This window comes from Actinia tenebrosa, unplaced genomic scaffold (assembly GCF_029948245.1).
Source record: "Actinia tenebrosa isolate PJP-AT-01 unplaced genomic scaffold, QUT_ActTen_1.0 PGA_scaffold1__47_contigs__length_23844297, whole genome shotgun sequence".
Taxonomy (NCBI): Eukaryota; Metazoa; Cnidaria; class Anthozoa; order Actiniaria; family Actiniidae; genus Actinia; species Actinia tenebrosa.
In genome coordinates this window covers 8,577,277-8,600,027 of record NW_028292578.1, presented here as the reverse complement: position 1 = coordinate 8,600,027, position 22,751 = coordinate 8,577,277, and the positions used below count along the sequence as shown (strand labels likewise).

The 22,751-nt window shown below is 37.4% G+C and overlaps 2 protein-coding genes, 1 long non-coding RNA gene and 1 pseudogene across 5 annotated transcripts in view; 1 reads left to right on the top strand and 3 right to left on the bottom strand.

The window, feature by feature from the left end:
* The window catches only part of LOC148909806 (uncharacterized), a 30,240-nt gene extending 16,891 nt beyond the window's left edge, over positions 1 to 13,349 (bottom strand). The window contains exons 1-2 of one of the 2 annotated variants that reach the window (XR_016120210.1): positions 12,807 to 13,349; positions 8,313 to 8,437 (exon numbers count right to left, since the gene is read on the bottom strand). This is a non-coding gene — a long non-coding RNA (uncharacterized LOC148909806). The remainder of the gene's footprint in view (positions 1 to 8,312; positions 8,438 to 12,806) is intronic. The other variant, XR_016120211.1, reaches the window with a different exon arrangement.
* On the top strand, positions 474 to 5,113 carry LOC116287067 (uncharacterized; annotated as a pseudogene). The gene is made up of 12 exons (XR_016120209.1): positions 474 to 888; positions 1,007 to 1,165; positions 1,272 to 1,452; positions 1,736 to 1,922; positions 2,019 to 2,376; positions 2,681 to 2,878; positions 3,117 to 3,303; positions 3,425 to 3,673; positions 3,754 to 3,925; positions 4,194 to 4,342; positions 4,645 to 4,841; positions 4,966 to 5,113. The product of XR_016120209.1 is annotated as an uncharacterized LOC116287067 (transcript).
* Positions 5,301 to 6,736, bottom strand: LOC148909807 (uncharacterized). Its single transcript, XM_089032737.1, has 3 exons — positions 6,435 to 6,736; positions 6,047 to 6,301; positions 5,301 to 5,727 (listed from the first exon to the last, which is right to left on the bottom strand). Exons 1-3 carry the CDS (start codon positions 6,719 to 6,721, stop codon positions 5,562 to 5,564), a joined length of 708 nt encoding a protein of 235 aa, XP_088888863.1. The 5' UTR covers positions 6,722 to 6,736; the 3' UTR covers positions 5,301 to 5,561.
* A 4,574-nt stretch (positions 13,350 to 17,923) lies between the features above and the next one.
* On the bottom strand, positions 17,924 to 20,934 carry LOC148909805 (uncharacterized). Its single transcript, XM_089033222.1, has 5 exons — positions 20,919 to 20,934; positions 19,748 to 19,845; positions 19,303 to 19,517; positions 18,399 to 18,696; positions 17,924 to 18,278 (listed from the first exon to the last, which is right to left on the bottom strand). The coding sequence occupies exons 3-5, from the start codon at positions 19,488 to 19,490 to the stop codon at positions 18,144 to 18,146; spliced, it is 621 nt and encodes a 206-aa protein (XP_088889348.1). The 5' UTR covers positions 19,491 to 19,517; positions 19,748 to 19,845; positions 20,919 to 20,934; the 3' UTR covers positions 17,924 to 18,143.
* Positions 20,935 to 22,751: the final 1,817 nt, after the last annotated feature.

Here is a 22,751-nt window from a genome sequence, read left to right as displayed (position 1 = left end):
GAGCGAGTGAGTGAGGGAGTGGCACATTTGCATATTTCAGACCCCTCACAATAACTCGTTTCTACGCTTCGCGAATCCACGAGTTAAAAATGGGGTTTCCCAGCTCATTTTTGAGATAATCACTCCAGAATGAAATGTGTTAATGAAAAAAATTATGAAACTGGAACTAATGAAGAAGCAGGAGTAATTTTCCTTTAACACGTATCTTATAATGCGCTATATCTATTAAAGTGCCTATCAACCCTGGCCAAAGCATGAATTATTAGAAAATATACATGTTTTTAAAACATATTCCGAAGAAAAAAAATGAATGACTTTTTTTTGCTTTGAAAAACGAGCAGATTAACTTCTGAAAAATCGCTAATTCACGCCCGCTTCGATTTTCATACCGCGCTTGTAAAGGACTGTGTACTAAATGAATTCGTGACGTCGACGCGGTATCACACTGCTGCTGGCGCGTTGTTGTGCATACATGGTCTTGTTTATAGTGCGAGTTATACAAAGCTTTAAAAAATGCCAAATAGATGTGTTGCTGGCGGCTGTTCCAACTTTGCTAATGTGGAAAAAGGGATCGTACTCCATGGCATCCCTTTCTCAAACGATGAAAGGCCAGAGGCCAAGAAAAGAAGACGAAAATGGGTCGATTTCGTGAAGCAGAAGAGAGCTCAATGGGAACCCACCAGAAATTCGGCTTTGTGCTCTCTCCACTTCAAACCAGAGGATTTTCAAAGACTTTTCACTATACCAGATGCCCTGACAAATCGCCCAATCATTCCTCGACTGATAACGGATGATATTGGTGTTTCAGTCTTTCCTAGCGTTCATGCAAAGTCCTTGACTTTGACAAGTGAGGTTACGGAGGCTCAGGCGAGCCGAAATCGAAGAATGGTAAGAGTGGATTTGTTTTAGACTCCCTATTGGTTTTCATCTTTTTTATAGATCACAATCCTGATTTTTTTCTGTTAAAATAGCTCCGCGATTTGATAATTATATTTGCTTTCTCTAGTCCCTGAAAAACGCAAAAACGCGAATGGCATCACTCGAAGAGGAACGTCAGGATGGAGATACATGTAATAACGAGGTGGAACGCCTGGATGATGCGGACACAAACATCTTAGCCGAAGCTGAAGACGAAAGTGGAACAGATGAGCATCATTTATTAAATGTGTGTATTATGCTATGCCCCAAAAATGTAGTATTTATATTACATCTACCTTCTTGTTTCGGATTTTTACTTTTATCAACTTTTATGAAACCACTTTTATCACCAGACGCGAGATAGTTTTACTCAAACTGTGGAAGAGGCAAATGATGAATGCCAAAGTTGCGCCAAGCTTCAAAGTCGAAACCGGCAGCTCAGAAACCAGCTCATAACGGTGAGGTCTAAACTCAACAAGTGTAGAACGGAGAATAAATCAACCAAAAGAGCTATGAATAACAGTCATGAAACAGGTACTACAATTTTTTTTTTCTGCATTGTATATTAAATTCCTTCTTAAACTGTCATCTGTTATGTACAGCAACACCATCTTCACAAAAATTTGCAATTTTGAATCATGGGGTAGGGGTAGTGAGCATAAGCTGTGGTAGTGATGGTATAATTGTAATGATATTGTGGTGATCAGTGGTAGGGAGCATACTGGTAAGCTGTGATAGGGATATCATAATAATATTATAAGAATGAATTATTGTAATCATATAATTATAATTATATATAAATCTATTTATACTTCAGAAACAGCACCTCCCATTCCTCTAGAAAATGATGTCAATGATGCTGGTGATGATGATTATGATGATGATTCTGATGACACCATGGAAGAAGAGCCAGAGTTATCAGAAATTGATGATATGGATATGGATATGGAGTCTGAAACAGATACAGAAACTGAAGATGAACATGATCAGGAAGAAGGGAGCAGGTAACCTTACATTTGAGATGGTAAACTAATAGTTGAAACTAAAAATATTAATTCATATTTATTCAATTATAATTTTCTTTCTATTTTTTTCTACAGAGTATATGTCAGAGATGACAACCTTAGAACACAACCCAAGTTTATTGTTTTTTTGTCGCAACTTCTTCTCCTGTTTCGCTTTTGTCACACTTGCAAATCTGATGGACCACTTGTAGAGGCAAAGCAAGTAGGGACCATGGTGGTGGTAACATCCACATGTGCCAATAAAAACTGCAATTCCAAAGATGCGATCTGGAGAAGTCAGCCATACATGACAGGAACAAAAATTCCTGCCGGAAATTTTTTGCTGTCATTCTCTATACTTCTCTCTGGTGGATCAGCATCCAAGATTATCCAGCTGTTTAAAAATATGGGATTGTGCTGCTTCTCATTGACAACCTTCTTTAAACATCAAAATGTGAGTATTTGACCCTTGCCAGGAGGTGGGATGCTTAACCTGGATTTGGATAGGGATGTGCTGTCAGAGGTCTAAAATACCTCACCCTATTTATGACCTTCCAAAGCGAAAAATCCATATCTTATACATGATAAGAGAAAAGAGAAATTAGATATCCAGCAGAGCATACCCATTTAGGAATGGGAGATCTTCCCCTGATATTTGCTGATATTGTTATGAAGAAAAATATAGAGACTGTAGATAAAAGCAACCCTTTTATATTGGTTTACGAGATACTGAATAGTTTATTACATTTCATTTTCAGGAAAAGCTATTTCCAACCATTCATCTCTTTTGGAAGTCATATCAAGAAAATGTTTTGTGCAAATTGAAATCCATTGCAGCCCCCCTTGTGATTGCTGGTGACGCTCGCCATGACAGCATGGGCCATAGTGCCAAATATGGTGCTTACACTGTGTTTTCATGTTGTCTGCCACTGATCATCACCTTTTCACTTGTCCAGGTAAGGTGATAATATTAGTATCCGTTCAACTGAAGATAACAGTGCTAAAGAAAGAGTATTGCACATAGGATTAATTAGAATTATGCTTCTTTTACCAATAATTTAATTTGGATTAATTGAAGCAGAGTTCTGTTTACACGAAAATGAAGTTCCCTACTCCTAAAATTGGGCATTAAAGCAAAACAAAATGCTTATTAAAACTATTCTGGCTAATACTTCAACAATGTTTTTATTTTAGAGAAATGTTGCTGGTAGCAGTACAGCTATGGAGTTCCTTGGCTTCAAAAACTGTATGGCCTTTCTCCTTGGTAGTGGACTTTCTATTGGCACAATCATAACGGACCGGCATGTATCCATAAGAAAGTACATGAAGGAGCAGCAGCCGAACATCACACACTATTTTGACCTTTGGCATTTGAAAAAGAGTAAGACCTTTTTTTTTTTATTGTTGGGTTGATTTTTTTCATGTTCACTTTTTGCAAAAACATAGAAATGCCTGTATTATTTAACATAATTTATTAATCAATAGAACTTCTTTTATTATAGAAATCTTCAAAGTCCTCACAAAAATCAGTAAAGAGAGTGGTGGGTCTGCATTGGTTGAGTGGATCAAGCCCTGCATTAACCACTTCTACTGGAGTGCAACATCCACTTTGTCAGGAAATGGAAAGGTTATATATGCAAAATTTAAATCATTCCTCAGTCATGTCATCAACAAACATGACAATTTGGATGAACCATTGTTCAACAAGTGTGCTCATGGTGAAATAGAAGGCAGGAAATGGCTTACAAAAGGTCAGTTACAAGAAATATAAATATTATCCACATAAGGAGTTTTTTCTTATAATAGTGTTTTTATTTTGTTAATGTTGCAGATTCCCCAGTTTATGAAAAGATGTGCCAAGCACTAAGTAAAACCTCACTTGTAAATGCCATAAAGCAAGCTTCGCCACTTGCCCAGACGAGCTGTCTGGAAGGATTCCATTCAGTTGTGAATTACTTCTCACCAAAGATGATAGCCTATTCCTATGCAGGAATGTATTGCAGGTAGGAAATATCATATTAGAGACCAATCATTTTATAGGAGGGGGACAATTACTGGACAGCTTTAGGGGTGGGACATTTTTTTTCATTTTGAAAAGCAATAGGGGGAACATTTTTTACTGGTTCTTTTTGGGATTCCTCCCATCCCCACCTAAAAAAGGAATGGCCTTCTATGTATATTGAAGGAATATAAAATTATAAATAAGAAGAAATAATTTTGAACTTTTAGTCTTGCTTATAATAACTGCATTGTTTATCATCTGACTTTTAGGCACATCATTGCAGCTATGCATTTTAACCTTAACCTACAGCGAGACATTAAAAAAAATCCAGGCGGGTCAGATCAGGTCAAAGTAATCTGGCCTAAATTCAAGAATGGCGAAGCAACTGTCCGTGATATCAGAGTAAAACCAGATTTTGGTTAGTTACTTTTTGTTATATGATGAAATACACATATTTTTGGATGTACTAATTTATTGCCTGAGATGTACCAATAAGAGGTGTATGCTGGTCAAAATGATTCTCTAAATCATAAGGAATAATAGGAGAAAACCAAATCTTACTATGTATTCACTAATTTGAGAAAGTGAACTCAACCACCATAGTTTACTTGTCTTAGACTAATATCTCTAATACAAAGACTGCTGTGTAAGGTACTTCTAGGTAGGAACCACTAAAGCAGCTAATTGGATATTTTCCCTTCATTTTGATATAATTATTAGGTTATGTGGAAGATATCTACCAGTCCTTCCTTGTTGCACACCATAATGGCCAATTATCACCTGCTGTTGCCGAACTTAAGACCATGACTCCCAAGCCAATGAACAGCATGCTTGAGAAAAAGAATAAGGAAGAGGCCATAAAAATCAGGGAACAAAGGAAAAAATGAAGGTTGTTGATGTTCCTCCAACAGCATCAGGTATATTTATTTGGCATTGCAAGCATAAAACATTAAATTACTAATTCAAAAACAAGCAATGCTAGAGCTATTCAACCTGCAGAAAACTAACATTTTGCCCCTTAACACTTTTTATTGCTTTTAGTTGAAGAGAAAGAAGCATCAAGGCCAACTAGAACCCGACTATGTTCAGCATGCAAGAAACCGATGAAGGGACATAAAATGGTGACAGATTGCCCAAGAAACCAGAGGAAAACAGCAGAAAATTAAAACAAACAAGGATTCTGGGAGCCTTTTTTAAAGACTACTGTAGCTGCCTAATAATACACTCAGAATCTGAAGTTCCTACTGAAAGCCTGCACTTGGTGTTAGGATATAGCCTGAGTATCAGGCCCTAGGGAATAGGGCCTAAAACAAAGGCTAGTTTAAATATATCTATGCAGACATATGTTTGAAGTAAAGGAACTAAAACACAAGAAGCCATTTTGTTGTGATAGCTTTTTTAATATTTCGGTTATCATCGATAACCATCATCAGAATGAATTCTGTTGCACTGGCATGACAAACTAAAATGCTTGAATGACACTGAATTAATTAAGCAGTGTAAATTGACAGGTGACTGTCTGAAACATTAAAAAATGACTCTCTAAGAAATGGCTTCTAGTTATTCCTTTCTATTATGAACAAAACAGACTATTCCAAGCTAAAAGGTGCTTGCTGATCAGATATTATTAAATGTTGTTATTCATTGTCATCAGTCTCCTCAACTTCAAATCCCTTGTATGCAGTGTCATTAAATGTTTCCCTGATCCTGTGATATGCACATGCTGGCAAAGGTATTCTTCTTCCCCCCAAGTAGCCATGAACAAGACGAGTGAATTCTCGATATGCAATACTACGCAGGAACCTAAAATGATAATAATATTTTAAAAGTGAGATTGGCTGAGATGGCGAAATATGCATAGGATCAATGAGACCAAAACCCTATAAATTTTATTACCTATCAGGCCCTCATGATTACAAGTTCCAGTTCAAGTTTATTATTCAATATTGTTTACAAATTACAAATTATTATATATCGAGAAGAGAGTCTAACAGCCAAAAGATAAAAAGTTTATAGATGAAAATGTTTGCTTTCTCTGGAATATATTTTGTTCGCAAAAGAAATGTCTATTTCCTTTATGAAGACTGATATTCATTACAAGAAAAGCCTAATATATACTCACCCCTCCTCTGATCCAGTCTGACGATATCTAGTTTTATCTTTTCTTTTGTATTTGTCGGCTGCTAAACGTAAACTCCATTTGGATTGGCAAACTTGTTCGAAACCAGGATGAAGTGTAATGCACTTTGGAGTTTCCAAGCTTTCTTCTAGAACCATTTCGCTCGATAGTGATTCGACGCATTCTTCAATTTCCTTACAGCATTGAAATTCATTTGGGTTTTGAAGATACACGGTTTGACAATATCCGCACTGACACCTAATAAAAATAGATAGAATTAAGCTATAGGACCTTAATAAAAGTATTGAAATTGTGGAACTTTATCATACAATATTAGAACAGGACTTTTAGCTTATATTTATAAGCTTATATGATGATCAAACGCACTTACCACGAACTCACATCTTCTTCTTCATCGTATCGGCTCTGCAGTTTTCGTTCGAATTCTTTTTGAAGATCTTGCTGTTTGTCGTATTCATCAAGCCATTCCTGGTTAGCAATTGGCTCATCTGCATATGGCATGAAAGTGTCGCTATAATCAACTTCGGTGAGATCCTTGTTTGTTGATGTCGAAGCGTCTTGTTCACCTTCCACTTCCAACACGTATCCAGGCAAAAAATTAAACTCGGAATCATCAGAATCATAACTACATGAAGAATCGGTTTCGGAGTTTGACATTTTGCAGCTAAGCTTTATAAAAAAAAGTTTTTTTATCGAAAAATATAGAGACCGCGTAGAGAAGTTTTAGTAGACAATACAGTGAAGAGTACAGACGCGCGAATGTGTGATACCGGATCGACGTCACAAGACTTATTAGTGCCCAGTCCTCTTTTTGCTCGTTTTTGAGTTTGAAGACCGTGATTTTAGATGGGAATTTTAATCAAGAAAAAATTCAAAAGTGGATTTTTCCAACGAAAACTTTTTACTTGATAGGTAAATTTTAATAAAAAATGGAATTTGGCCAGGGTTGATAGGCACTTTAAATACTGATAAAAGTTGTTTTAATAAACTATTGTAGACAATGGAAAACCTTTTTTTGTTCAGGTTCTACGGTTCTACGGTGTGCAAATTATTGAAAAAACAGAAGGATTGTTACATTGTTCCAACAAACAGAATTGTCTTAACTTCAAATTGGATATTACCTTTTATTCCGGAAAATAACAAAAGAAAAATAGAGTCCTGAACAAAATTTGAGGTTTTTGCCCTATGGAAATTCAAAACGTGTATGGTTCTTCAATAAAATTGAGTAGTGCCGTGTTAATTGTGTTATTTTGCAGTGAAAAATTGCGTAGTGCAGTGTGAATTTTGATTTGCCGTGACAGTTATTGGCCACCGTAACGATATACTTTTACTCGTATTTTCTTTTTTGAACTGTTTTTTAGTTGTTTGATAGTAAAATTCTTTTAAATCTCAGCTTACTTTCACCAAAGATAAAATGACTGCCATTTCCCCCCTTGATTTGCCTCAAATTTGCCTCAAATGTTTCATCATAAAAATCTGTCATCTTATTGGCTAAAATTATTTTCTATTGTTTATTATCCAATCAGATTGCTAGAATTCTGCTTGCTATTTTTGTACGGTGTTACACATTTTTGCACTGAATTACAGATTTCTGCACTGAATAATTCAGTAATTATTACAAGATTTTGTACTGTGTTACGTTTGAACTGCACTGCTCACAGCCAATCAGAGTCGATTAATTTTTCATGTATGTTATTAAAAGAGTAACTTTAACACAAATATTCCCTAGACGATGTAATAGAGATTCTTAAAAGCTTTTCAAAGTTAAAAAAGCATTATACCTAAAAACACAAAATGAAATTTGACAAAAACTCAATATTCTAAGAGTTATTTTAAAGTTATGAAGGTTTTATAAGAACAGAAAATGCGTAAGTTAAATGTAAAATGCGTAAGTTGCGTAAGTTAAGCAAATTAAAAAATATATATACGTTTGAAAACAAGTACTGAATCGTCGTGCAGCTAACACTCGCTAATTCAACGAAAAACAACAACAAAAAATATCAGGGTGGAAAAGCGTACAAAGAACCAGAAGTATAAAATTGAACATTTCAATGGTTTTAAAGCGTTTCAAAGTTAAGAAATCGTCCAAAGAATACAAGTTTCGAAGACGAGTGAAAGAAGGCACGTGGCACAAAAAGCATTCGCTAATTCGACAAAGACAGCAAATATCAGGGGAAAAGTTACAGACAACCAAAAGCATGAAATTCAACATTTCAAAGGTTCCTAAAAGTTTCTGAAAGCTTCTTACCAACTATAAATAACGATTTTTGTCTCTCCACACCTTCTGTAGTACACGGCCATTACTGATATATTGCTCCAAGCCTGGTACTTCATGTATGGAGACACAAGAGGTCCAATGTCTTTCCATATAGTCTAGGTAGAACACGTATATTATTGTAATCAAAACGGCTCACGCTTACCCTCCTAGGTTCCATTAATGGTTTCATTATTTGAATATTGAAATTTATTATTCCTTCCGAGAATAAGAAGAATCAGGATTAAATATTGAATTGGTTATTTCTTTGAATCCCGCGTCTTTATATTCTCAGAAAGAATAATAAATTTTAATAATATTTGAATAAAGGTGGCTGCCTACTTTTGGAAATTGATTTAAACTTTTTTTGAAACTTGAATTTTCCGAATTAAGATTTAATGCTGATTAAAATAAATCTGGAAAGAAAAATAGGGTGTCCCGAGCTCGTTTTCGAGATAATTAATGGAAGCAGCATTTAATGAAAGCCTACGCACGAGATTTTGGAATAAAAATTGCGCCACTGGAAGTGATTAGAAAAAAATTAAGATTCATAAGATAATACTTATTTGCAGACTATATGATGGCACGAATGAAGGCTACTCAATCATTCTACAATAATACAAGGATATTTTCGTCAAAAAGACAAAGAGATACATTGATTTGTCATATTTTGCAGTTTCAGTGCTCTTAAAAAATCTCATAAAGTCGAACAAAAATCCCTAAAAAAATCTATTTTTTCATGTGTTACTGATTTAGGCTTTTCCTAAAATATTGATATCACATAGATTTTTAGCATTTTTTCGAATGAGCCATTAAAAAATAGTGAGTCCCGTGAAAAATTTGAGGGTTTTGCCCTGTTGAAGCTCAAAACGCGTGTGGTTCTTCAATAAAATCTTGAGCGTGCGCACATCGTGGGCTCAAATCGAACGTTCAAAAGTAGGCAGCCACCTTAAAATAAAACCATAAATGGAACCTTAATTGGGGGTACGCTTTAGGAGTTTGACTGTAATGTACCTACTATGGATGCTATTTGTATATTAATTATAAGTACAAAGGTGTGGAGGGAGGAGGGGAACATATCTATATGGAGTAAAATGAAATAAAAAGAAATGAAAGCGGGAAATGATGGTGAAAATAATGGCAAGAAAAAATATTCAAAAATATTTAAAAGGAATATTTAATCAATGTAAAAATAACAGGTTAGAGATAAGAATTCATTGAGCAAATATATACTTGGTCCAGGAAAAAAGGGGGCGTTACCGGTAAAATATTTGGCAGGAAGAAATCGTTAGTGCTTGCTTGTAAGAATGTATGATCTATTCTGATTAATTAACATGAGGCCAGTCATTAGGCTGCAGTACCACCTTAATTTAGATCGAAAATGATTTCCAAAGCACAATGGTATGTCATGAACTATTGGGATATATCCTGTTCATGTAAATTGGTTGATTTCTATGAAGCTTCTGATACTTGTTTAGTAAATTGTCATAAGTTTTTCTGCCAAGATTGGAAAATATCTATCAATAGTGTTTTGTCATGCTCAATTTTAACTTCCTATTATTTTGCTGTAGGAGTACATTCAATGTGTGTAGCATGGGTGGCTAATATTAGTGGTTTACCACTAGCCTCTCTTCACTGTGGTCCGGGTTCGAGCCCCAGCTCAGACTCAGGATCATAATTAATAATAGTGTTAATTGAGTTTGTTTTTTGTGATGTTCTCCCCCTTACCAAGAGGGTTTTCTCTGGGATCTCCAGTTTCCTCCCTCAGTAAAAAAAGCAATATGTGAGTTGAGTGTTGTATGTTGTAAATATAGAATGTAGTGGTAGTGCATGTGGAGGGAACCTCACAGAAGAGCACTACATGGGAAATGGTGGTTGTGAAATATAACTTTCAGGTGTAGTTCAAGAAATGATCCATATCCCCTTCTTTCATGAAAACAAAAGTCCCCTTTACACTCAAGGGCGGATCCAGGGGGGCAAAAGGGGGCTGAAGCCCCCCCCCCCCCCCAGCGGATCTCAGCAGGGAAAAAAAACACACAAAACAAAACTGAGGAATTAGTTGCTTTTTTCTATTGTTTTCTGTTGTGTTGGCAAATGAAACTCAATTAGGAACTGCCCCCCACCAAAATTTTGGCTGGATCCACCGGTACCCTTGACACAGTCCCAGAAATTCCAATTAATTTCCGTGCAAACTTCGTAAGTTTTTCATTATCTGACCCTCCCACCCCCAGAAATTCCAAATTCCTATGTAAGGGGGTGGTCAAGGACAAATATTTTCTGAAACAATATAATAAGAAAATCCTGCATAAGCAGTAAGCTTAAAGTTTTGTTAAAGTGTATATCCAGAGAATTTTTTTTTCTCTTGAAATCTCTTATATTTGAATAGTGTAGTAGTATATGGTTACAGTATTTTTGAATGCAAAAGTTTTTTTCAAAGATATAAGCATTTGAAATATCAATATGCAAATGAGATGACATAAATTCAAGACTAATTTATTATACAAAAATGTTGTTGTGTGAAGTACTGCTGTTTTTTTCATTTGCAAATCATTCTTATAACTAAAATAGATCTATATACAAAATAGGAAATAAATAAGTGAATATTAAAATATAAAAGTGATAGCAACAAATATAAAAAGAATGGCAAAATATAACAATTCATATCTATCAAGAGATATGAATTATCAATGTCTAGTGCATGATTTGGTAATGAGTTAAAGTCTCTAATTGTTTTGTAATAAAATGAATTTCTATATGCTTCAATTAATCACAGTAATTCAATAAATTTGTCTTAAATGTCTTTTATTTCGTTCAATATAACCTGGAAGGTAAATATCATTCTGCTTCCCTATGGATGATCTCAAGCAGCAGAATAAATGCAAAATGAATAGTCATAAAGTTTGGAATTAATTTGGCAACAACTAATTTAAAAAAATCTTATGTATGTGTATTTATGTAGTGAAACAAATGTATTTTAGAATTTTAATAATTATTCTTATTTAGTTGTTATGATTTTAAACTGTCATTATAATGAATGGAATATTTAAACCAAGTTCATTAGTAATGTCATGTTAGGTACAAGTATGTGTGTTTAAAACAAAAATGTATTGATCAAAATCAAATAGTAATTTTCTTTAATATTAATTTTCAATTCTATTATTGAGAATGTTATAGAAAATGTAAAGCGTTGTTGAATGTCTGGATATTGACGCTATATACAGTAAAATACCATAATATTATTACAATTATACAGCAGACAAAACAAAATTATGGCATCTCACTATACAATATGGTATTCCTACAGTAGAGTAATGTAGCTAGAGTGGTAAAGCTAAATCAATATTTGATAATAAAACTAGGAAGCAGATTTGCATGACAACAGAATTTTGGTGGAAAAAAAAAAAAGGAATAAAAATAAAAATAAAACAAAGCTTAGAGGACATCAAAATGTAAATAGTGTTTGGAGATATTTATAAATGATGAGAATAGGAAATACTCAAAAAAAACAACAAAAAAAAAACAACAACAAACAGGACATGTATAAATTTGAAAGAACTTTGCAACAAGAAAGTGTCAGCAATATGAAACATATATAGATAGCAAGCAAAGTGTGACAATTAAAACTCTGAATGAGTAATCATTTGAACTTAGAAGTTAAAAAGGGGGAGATATTTATTTAAGTCTTATGTGAAATGTCCCTCCTACTAAACAAACAAAAAGATTTACGCCAAAAAATTAAGACAATTACAAACAAACAATTAGAATTCTTATGTGAAAATGATAGACACCATGTTCTTATAAAGCCGAATACAAAAATCCAAAAAAAGTGAAGCAAAATACATATAGGAATGGCAAAAATGAAAGACAGAATCACGACAATCTATTTACTGCTGCTGTTATCTAAAATTATTATCAGTATTATGACCATTATATTACTATTGTTGTGACTATGAGACTAGTTTTAATAAACACACGAATAATGAAGGCTTTGGTCCAATTGTAGCAACCCTAGAGGCCACATGCATGCATGCATTAAATGGCCAACAATGTTTCATAATGAAGTAAGCCTGTATTTTACATCGAGGAAGGCTGCAATGTGATAAAAACTATTTAAAGCCTATATATAAACTGAATGTGATTTATAGGAATAGAGAAATAAAAGATATTGGTGTTTTTCATTTTGGTTTTCTTCAATTTGTGTTGAGAAATTGAGCAGAAGCTAGTGTTGAATATATGAAATGCTAGATGGGATATTGTGCACAGTGATGGGGTATTATTGTAAGCATTGATGGGAGTGGAAATGTAAAGTGTAAGTAGGTGGTCAGAGTAGTAAATAGCGTAGGTATTGGTGCTGTTGGTGAATGATATCGATGTCAATGTAATAATGAAGGAAGGATTGTAAATGAAGTGGTAGTTTGAAAGTGAAGAGTAGATTGGTAAGGTTATTTAGGCGGTAGCTAGGAGACGTAGTAGAGAAGTGAGGCTTACCTGGTGAATAGGATGTAGAAGTGGGTTGGCGATGGAGCAGGCTGAGGGTTGTTGAATGATATGCAGCAGCAGGCAGCATGGAACTCGGAGTGGAAGTAGTAAACAAAATGGCGTATATATAAGATAGAGTAGTAGGGAAGAGAGATTAGCATAGGCACGCATAATGAGAGGGTTGGGAGCGAGCTCGTGCGTTCGTTGGTTCGTTCGCTCGTGGCCATGAAAGGGGAAGGGAATAGATGAGCCAGTAGGTGCCTGAAGGCATCATTAAGCCTAATGAGGGCAGCAATGTAGCTGTGCACGAAGAAGTGTGTAGAGGGTCTTGCATGGTGAGCAATAGGGAGGTTTTTTTTGGCCATGAATAGGGAGAAATAGGGCAGTTTTAGTGAGTAGAAAATTGGTTGCTACCATGTAGGGCCAGACCTGGTGGCTTGATCGGTGTTTGGGCACCCTCACGGGAAGTTTCGTGGGCTAGTGAACGTCTGGCCTTGAGGCGACGAGCGGATTCGAGGGTGGCCAAGCACTTGTACTTAATCTACGGTGTAGGAAGAGGCTATGCCGGTGGGCCATTTGGTTGGGATCCCTGTGTTTCTTTGCCTTCAGTTAAGGAGGCCGTTGGCCGTTGGTTGTTTTGGCGCCTAAAGTTGGGCACGCGCGTCTATCTAGACAGCAGAACTCGTGACGTCGTGATGACGTGTCGGTGGTCATCATGCACTGGGCAGCGAGAGGGCTTTTTTCTCTCTAGACAAAAACCCATTAGCGGTGTCTGGCCGTGTCTAGACACTGTTTTTTATAGATCAATAACAGAGCGCTCATTAATAAGATTTCGATTCCTTTCTGTCGCTCCATGAAGCTACTTTATTCTTCAAAACGATGACTTTTCTTCGATCGACTTCAATATTGGTTCTCCGTGGCAGTGAAGGTTGCCGAAAAGCTTTACTACTTCTAAACTGCGAACAAAACAAGCTACAACTTACGCCAAGAAAGGACTGCTTCGATCAACAGCGATCGATAGATCGATGCGAAGGCGAACTCTAAGGCAAACTCTCTCTCTTCCTTGCGAGCCGAATTGGAGCTCATTCGATCAGTCAGTGAGCTCGATATCAAGCTTCTTCAATCAGTCAACAGCTAGCCATTCATTTAATCAGTCAGTGAGCTGGATAACATTGATATCAAGCTTCTTCGATCTGTCAACAGCTCGCTTCTGTTTCTTTGCAGTTCATTCAAAGCGGCGAAAACTGAGATAACTGACACGCTTGAACAACATCAGTACTTCGAAGTCTCAAGTCAAGACACATCAAAACACTTTAAAGTATTCTTTATTCTAAGATGGATAGTTCTATCTATGTATTGCAGTTCATTTATTAGCTAGTTTATTATCAGTTCTTGATGTCATTTAACAGCAGTGATTTGTTATTGTTTCGAAAGCGCTTAGCGGCTCGCTCCATGTTATTGTTTCAATTACTTTTGATTCTTGATTTAGGCGAGCACAAACAACAACAACAAAGGGAGTTATTCTCTCTAGATCAAAGGATGGATGACTCAATAATAACAATAATAATAGGTCTTTATTGCATAAGGTCAAGACACTTATCCTATGTTACAATGTTAACATCAAAGTAGAAAAGAATAAAGTGTAAACATATAAAAAGTGATATCTATTGGATATAAGATCAATGTGAACATAATATGAAATACAATGCGAATGACATTTCTTTAGCACTACTAGCATCCGTACAACAAGGGTGAAGGGTGGTTGGGGTATACTCTATAAGATGAATGTGAATAAAATGAAATACAATATGAATGAATGCGAATGATATCTATTTCATCCCTCCAACAAGGATTAGGGTGAGGGTGAAGGGTGGTTGGGTTATACTATGTAAGATAAATGTGAAGATAAAATAAAAGAAACTTTGAATGAATCCAGATGATATTTATTTCATATAAGTAACTCACTAGAAGTATCCCTTTACAGCTCTCCCCTGTTTTGAATGACGGCTAGAAATCATTCAACAATAAATGGATATCACTCAAACTCCTAAGAGGTAATGCCCAGAGCATAGGCTTCATGATGAACTGTAAATAACTCCATAGAAGCATCTCCTTACAGCTTTTCCCTGTTTTGAATGACGGCTATATCTCATTCAACAACAACTGGGTATCACTGAAACTGCTATGAGATGTTGTGCATACTTTAGGCTTTATGATGAACTATGAACAACTCCATAGAAGTGTCTCTTTACAGCTTTCCCTTATTTAGCATAACCTCTATAAATCATTTAACAATAAACGGATATCAGTCAAACTTCTCAGAGGTAATGCCCAGAGCATAGGCTTTATGACGAACTATAAATAATAAAATAAAAGTGTCGCCTTCCAGCTTTCCCCTGTTTTGAATGACAGCTATATAATTAATTTATTATTCAACCCCTTTCACTCAATCTTACCCTTACAACCCTTACTACCCTTAGCCTTACTAGCCTTACTAGCCTTACTAGCCTTACTAGCCTTACTAGCCTTACTAGCCTTAGTAGCCTTACTAGCCTTAGTAGCCTTACTAGCCTTACTAGCCTTACTAGCCTACTAGCCTTACTAGCCTTACTAGCCTTACTAGCCTTACTAGCCTTACTAGCCTTACTAGCCTTACTAGCCTTACTAGCCTTACTAGCCTTACTAGCCTTACTAGCCTTACTAGCCTTACTAGCCTTACTAGCCTTACTAGCCTTACTAGCCTTACTAGCCTTACTAGCCTTACTAGCCTTACTAGCCTTACTAGCCTTACTACCCTCACTACCCTTATTGCCTTTACCACCCTTACTACCCTCACAACCCTCACTACCCTTACCACCCTTACCACCCTCACTACCCTTACTAACCTCACTACCCTTACTACCCGTACTACCCCTACTACCCGTACTACCCCTACTACCCCTACTACCCCTACTACCCCTACTACCCCTACTACCCTTACTACCCTTACTACCCTTACTACCCTTACTACCCTTACTACCCTTACTACCCTTACTACCCTTACTACCCTTACTACCCCTACTACCCCTACTACCCGTACTGCCCGTACTACCCCTACTACCTGTACCACCCTATATACTATATACTATATACTATATACTCTACCCTATAGCCTTACACTATACACTTACCTTATACCCTATACCTATAACCTTACCCTATATCCAAAACCTTATATCCAATACCCTTACCCTTAACCTAACCCTAACCCTTAACCCTTAACCCTTTACCTCTACCCTATACCTTAAACCATAACCCTATACCCTACATCCTATATCTTATACCCTTAGCCTATACCTATACCCTTTACTTTAAACCATAACCCTATACCCTATATCCTATATCTTATAACCTTACCCTATACCTATACCCTTAGCCTATACCCTTAGCCTATAGCCTTACCCTATACCTATACCCTAACCCTATACAATGAACCCTTACCCCATACTCTATACCCTATACCTATAACCTATACCTACACCCTTTATCTTACACCCCTACCCTATACCCTATATCCTATACCTATACCTTATACCCTTACCCTATACCTATACCCTTACCCTATACCTATACCCTTACCCTACACCTATACCCTTACCCTATACCTATACCCTTACCCTATACCTATACCCTCTACCCTATACCCAATACCCTATACCGTGAAGTTTATATGTCTGAAATACAAAATGTTTCTAAGTACCCACACTGGAAACCCTAAGTTTGAGGATCTCTAACTCATTGAATATTCCGTCTATGTCACTCAAACTTCATGGGCGGATAGTCCAGACGCTGGGGTACACACAAAGCAAAAGATAACATCCATCCATTAAGGCCTTACATAATTCCCCTATGGTTTTGATTGGGTACATGAGGTTATATATCACAAATGCGAAAATTTTCCGTGCCCACACTGGAAACCTTAAGTTTGAGGATGCCTATCTCATTGAATATTCAACAGATGTCACTCAAACTTCGTAGACATGTAGTCCCATGGGTAAACTACACGTAAATTAAAACATTACATCCATGCATCAAGGGTCACATGATTCCCCGTGGGGTGAACGATAGGGTTACCACTAAGTTTTAAGAGCCAAGGCTGGCAACCCTAAGTTTGAGGATGCCTATCTCATTGAATATTAAACAGATGTCACTCAAACTTCATGGGCGTGTAGTTCTGACAGTGGCCTACACGAAGAGTACAAGATGACATCCATCCATTAAGGCCTTACATGATTCCCTTCTAGAGTTTTGATCGTGTACCTTAGTCATATATTACAAGTACGAAATTTTTCTGTGCCCACACTTCAAACCCTAAGATTGAGTTTGATTTTCTCATTGAATATTCAACAGATGTCACTCAAGCGTTAGGGGTGGGTAGCCCCATGGGTGATATACAAGTACATTAAAACATGACATCAATCCATCAAGGGATACATGATTACCCCTTATGGTTTTGATTGGGTACCTTACTTATATGTCACAAGTAAGAAATTTTCCTAAGTGCCCACACTAGAAACCCTAAGTTTGAGACTGCCTATCTCATTGAATATTAAACAGATGTCACTCAAACTTCATGGGTGGGTAGTACCGACAATGAACTAGGCGTAGAGCACAAGACTACATCCATCCATCTAAGCCTTCCATGATTACCCCTGGGATAAAAGTTAGGGTTATCACTTAATATTTAAGCGTAACCCTAACCCTAACCCTAAAACCACAGCAAACCCATAAAAATGGAAAAATTCTAACATTTCACTTAGTGTAGTAAAAAGAGAAAAAAAACCCTAAACCCTAACCCTAACCCTACCAAGACCCTAAAACCACAGGAAACCCATAAAAATGAAAAAATTCTAACATTTCACTTAGGGTAGTAAAAAGAGAAAATACACCCTAAACCCTAACCCTAACCCTACCAAGACGCTGAAACCACAGGAAACCCATAAAATAAAAAAATTAAAACATTTCACTTAGGGTAGTGAAAAGAGAAAAAAACACCCTAAACCCTAACCCTAACCCTAACCCTAACCCTAACCCTAACCCTAACCCTAACCTTAGGGTTTAGGGTTGGGTTAGGGTTAGGGTTAGGGTTAGGGTTAGGGTTAGGGTTAGGGTTCTCTCTTTTCATTGCCAAAAAACAAAATTCTACCACCCTAAAGGAGGTACGAAGTCACGAAGTCACCACCCTTCACCAAATAATGGTAGTCACCGGCCTAAACCGGGTGCACTCCTTGCCAAACAATCCCCAGCAATCCCAATCAATTAATGTCTTCCGGCACTTCGGAACGTCGTTTGTTCCTGACTTGATTGTCATGCCTGGAAATGGAAATGAATTATGATTGCATCACTTACCACGATAAGAAAGTCACCACTCTCCTCCGTGATCAGCTTTGCCCTGTGATTTTTGACATAGTCTACCAGGATGCTGCTCAGTTCATGGTCATTCTGAAAGGAAGGAAGGAAGGAAGGAAGGAAGGAAGGAATGAATGAATGAATGAATGAATGAAACCACAATTATTATTATTATGATTGATCGATCTGAAACAGATTGTGGCATTGCATTACCTTCAAAATAGTGGTATCTGAGCCGTAGGTTTTGACGGTTTTGTACTTCTGAAATCGAAATTTGACACCTCCATCCTCTTGGAGCTCGACGAGGTTCTTGCCAGCCACTTCAGGGCTCGTGAGGCTCGATCCCTGGGGAAGAATTTGTAATGTCCGGATTTCGCAGGCCCTGGAAGGTGGCACCAGCACATACAGACTAATGAGCAGAAGGTCAGCGCATTCTTCGGCTCTGGCTCTCTCCGTCCTTGCCATCTCCACCCTCTCCCTCTGTCGTGCCAAGCTGGCAACAACCTCGTCCCTGAATTGGAAAAACAACAACAAAGGATTAGGGAGATCTGGATTGGCTAGCTATTGGAGTATTTTAAGATCTGTTAAAAACAACTAGTGCTTAAACATCTATGTTAAAAATCAAATCAAAAAAGCTGCAGATAATACAGTCAATAATACAGTTCACATCCATCTCAATCCAAAACAATCCCTATAACCACCGCACAGTTACTGTCAACCAATAACAATATCCAAAGAAATGATTATTCTAGTTGAGGTAAAGTATTATGCTCGTCTGAAAAGAAACTTAGGTCTCGCTTGCTCATTTACAGGCGAAACCAGGAGAAACACTCCAAAAACCTCTCCCCCCCCCCACCCCCCCCCCCCCCCCACGTCTAATATCAATAATAATAATTTCATCGATCCACCTGTGACATAAATACTAAATTAATCATGAATATTATTATCATCCTTGTTATAGGTAATGATTTTTTAGTCTTTTCATTTCTTCTAATTTTTAAGATCATTGTTTTTGTTTTGAGCTCTAAGCCTTTCATTTCATCAATGTAAAACTGAAATTTTACTGAAGTTTTCATTATATTATCATTATTATCATCATCATCATCATCATCATTACCACTCAAGCCAACTGTTCTTCTCCATCAGGTCCTCCTTTGTCGAAGCACTTTCTCTGTGTCCTTCCCTCTGCAAGCAAGCCACTTGAGCACGTAGCGTTTTGATGACCCCAACATCCGTAAAGTCAGGCGAATCTTCGGCATGTATAAACTTGGCTGGGTAGATAAGAGCCGCTACGTGGTTAGCCATTGTGTAGGCCTTCAAACGCCTCTCCACCTGGAAGAAGGTTAATGTTAACAGTCTTAGTATCGATATATGCCCCCAAAATTTCCCAATTAAACCCTAGATGCATTTCTATAAATGTATGCATATGAATGTTGTAAAAAAATATTGTAAAGATGAAAAAAAAAAAAAAAAACCCCTAGATGTATGTACGTAGAGCTGGGCGGGTCATGACTATTTCTAAACAAAAGAACTGAATGCTAGACAATTTTACTTTCTCTCACCTTGAGGTAAGTCAGGTACTTTTCAATGACATTGAGTCTTATGAACAGGTCAGGGCTCAATCTTAAAGAAAGCACCTCGCTGGCAAAGCCAAGAAAGCCTGTTGAGAAAGAGTCGAAAAGACCCAATGTTAACAAAAAGCATAGTCACACAACACACCAAAAACAACAGATCCATGTGGATGATCATTTCATTTTCTCCGCCCTTTCTGTACGCGAGATATCAATCCACTTCAATTTACAGTCATGTCAATATTATGTATTCATTTCAACCAGCCCCACCCCCCTCCCCCGATACTAATCACGACACTAATGTATGAAAAATTTGATTCAAAAATAAATTATCTTTAAACAAGGTAACTCTCCACCCCAGTCATGCCTATGCTGGGCAATTCCACATGAGAAATTGAAATGTTTCAATAGTCAACATCAGCTTGTTTCAGCCAGATCATCTTACTCCAAAGGAATTTATTAGAAAAGAGAATATCCTAAAAAAATCTATTAGTAATAATTTCATTTGTTGTTGACCTTTCAAGAATTTTTGACACACAATTGGATTGAAAAGTTGATAATTTTGGTTTTAAAATTCTAACTTGTTTAGTCTTTTGCCCTCTATGTCATAATAATCGATCTATATCACTTCTTTCTTAATCCCAGACACTTATTGGAAAACAGAACGAATGTTTCAACTGATTTTCATCGCTCAGGAGACCCAAATAGACAGGTTTTGGGTGGAAGAAATGAACATTCCCAAAGATGTCATGTCCAAAACAATTTATGGTCATGTCCGCAACACAATGTTTTGCTTAGTAAATCCACAATAACAAATGATTTTTATTGGTCCTTTTAACATGAGGTATTAATGACTAATGACTAATCTTAGAGAATGTCTCATTTCCATTCAAACAATTTCCATCTGGACTTAACAGACACTTAAAACTTTAATTTGGTCTCCAAATGTCATGGAATTGCCCACTGTAGTTATGTATTCATTTGCCAATGCCTACCAACCCCGAATGCTAATCTCAACTCATGTATTTAAAAAAATGCATTCAAAAGTATATTATTTTTTAAAAGTGACCCCACCCCCCCCCAAAAAAATTAGTAAAGATGATGAGTGCATCGAGCACTGATTTTATACATAATGTATCAAATAAGCTGACTGTTTACTCACACAAAAGTCTTTCTTGAGCTTTTGGCAAAGGTGGACTCGGCAACAGGAGGCTTTTGCCTCTGAAGATTTATCGGCTTTGTAAAGTACAGGTTAACCTCTTTAAGGAATTCTTTCATGGTGGTGGGGAGGTGTTTGAAGTCTACGCATACTTCTTGGTCTTTCCGGTGGTCAAGTGGCTTGCTTGGGAAGGGCTTGAGGGATGACCCTTAGACGGAGCAGGAAGGTCAATTTCTGTGCGTGCAACTGTCTTCTGGCTTGTGGAATGTTCTTTAGGCGACGCATCCTGGTCAGTGTCCTCGAAGCTAATAGGGCTTGGGGCAGGCAGCAGGTCCATTTCTGTGGCAGCTGTCTGAGTGGTGGAATGTTCTTTAGGCCACGCATCCTGGTCAGCGTCCTCGAAGCTAATAGGGCTTGGGGCAGGCAGCCGGTCCATTTCTGAGGCAGCTGTTCGAGTGGTGGGGTTGTACTTTAGGCGGTGCATCCTGGTCAGTGTCCTCGAAGCTAATAGGGCTTGGAGAAGGCAGCTGGTACATTTCTGAGGTAGCTGTCTGAGTGGTGGGAAAATGCATGGCTCTTCTCGCGGTCTCGTACTGTTGTTGAAGCACGTGGAAGGAGTCAGCGTTGTTCAGTCCGAGGAAATCTTCCTGGCCATCGCTTTCTTCAACGTCGCTGTCGCTGTCAGAAAATTCGTATTCTACCAGGTTCGACGGGAGCATGGTTTAAAATGTAGAGAGCTGTAGTTGAAGGAATCCAACGAAGGAGGATGAAGAAGCAAGTTCGCCGCGAGAAGAGCCGTGCAAATGGTAGCGTCGTTTTCGGTGGTCATGGAGATGGCCAATGGCATCGCTGGATTTCTGTATGGACAGGAAGCGATATATCGAGGTGAGAAATGTCGAGCCATTTGAATGGCAAAGCCGAACGCGGCCTGAAAAGAACTGGCTTTTTCGTCCTAACCTTTTGAAGATTTCTTGGCTCTTTCTCTGTCCTAAGGTGCCCTTTTCCCTCCCTCTCTCTTCTGGCCTCTAATTTAGAGCCAGAAGGAGAAGGGAGGGAGAAAAAGAAGTGTTTTGGAAGAGCTCCTTCTAGCCCTCGTCCGCCATTTTTCAAACTGTGTGACGTAGCACTGACCGCGCGAGACTGGTATATGTCTGAAACCACAGGGAGCCCGAAATGAACCCTTCCACAAATAGACGTCACTTCCGGTAATAACTATTTTTGATGGCTTGTAGAAATCCTGGAGGTTGTTTTGATCTCTTATTTTCTGGTTTGATGTCGTGAAAGTAGTCAAATACAATAGTTTGAGGACTTATCTTGATATGTTTTGACTTAGCATACGCTAGTTGTCCCCCCCCCCCCCCCCCAGCCAACCGCTTGCTTGTTAAACGTATCGAGATTTTGAGATGCGTGTATAAAATGTGTATATTCATTTATTATTTGTTTGCCCCCCAGTCAACTCCAAAAAGTCACGTGATTGATAGTAAGCAATACTCTTCTGTACTGACTGTACATGAAGTAAATAGTTGAATGGTGAAAATATTTCTTGATTTGAGTGATGCGCATTACTAGTTACAACAGAAACACTCAATGCCTTACCTGACGTCATCATCATTAACATATTGGAAGTATAAACCTTCATACACTACATTCAGTACTTTAAATAATTAATTCCTTTTTAAATTCAAGATCAATATAACGCTCTCCGTAATGCGAGGAAAAAAAGAAAGAAAAAAAAAAAAGGATGGAAAAAGGCATTAGAACACATTTTTCATCGAGTCGCGCGCGCCTCCTTGTTTTCCTTTCCTATGCATATCGTTCGTTCGTTCGTTCGTTCGT

Excerpts from the sequence above, each read along its gene's own strand:
- LOC148909807 (XM_089032737.1), bottom strand. The coding sequence starts at position 6,721 with ATGTCAAACTCCGAAACCGATTCTTCATGTAGTTATGATTCTGATGAT. Across the intron at positions 6,302-6,434 it reads GAAGAAGATGTGAGTTCGTG|GTGTCAGTGCGGATATTGTC; the intron begins GTAAGTGCGTTT and ends TATTTTTATTAG. Across the intron at positions 5,728-6,046 it reads CAGACTGGATCAGAGGAGGG|GTTCCTGCGTAGTATTGCAT; the intron begins GTGAGTATATAT and ends TTATCATTTTAG.
- LOC148909805 (XM_089033222.1), bottom strand. The coding sequence starts at position 19,490 with ATGGCTAACCACGTAGCGGCTCTTATCTACCCAGCCAAGTTTATACAT. Across the intron at positions 18,697-19,302 it reads AAGAACAGTTGGCTTGAGTG|GGACGAGGTTGTTGCCAGCT; the intron begins GTAATGATGATG and ends TTTCCAATTCAG. Across the intron at positions 18,279-18,398 it reads CAGATACCACTATTTTGAAG|AATGACCATGAACTGAGCAG; the intron begins GTAATGCAATGC and ends CCTTCCTTTCAG.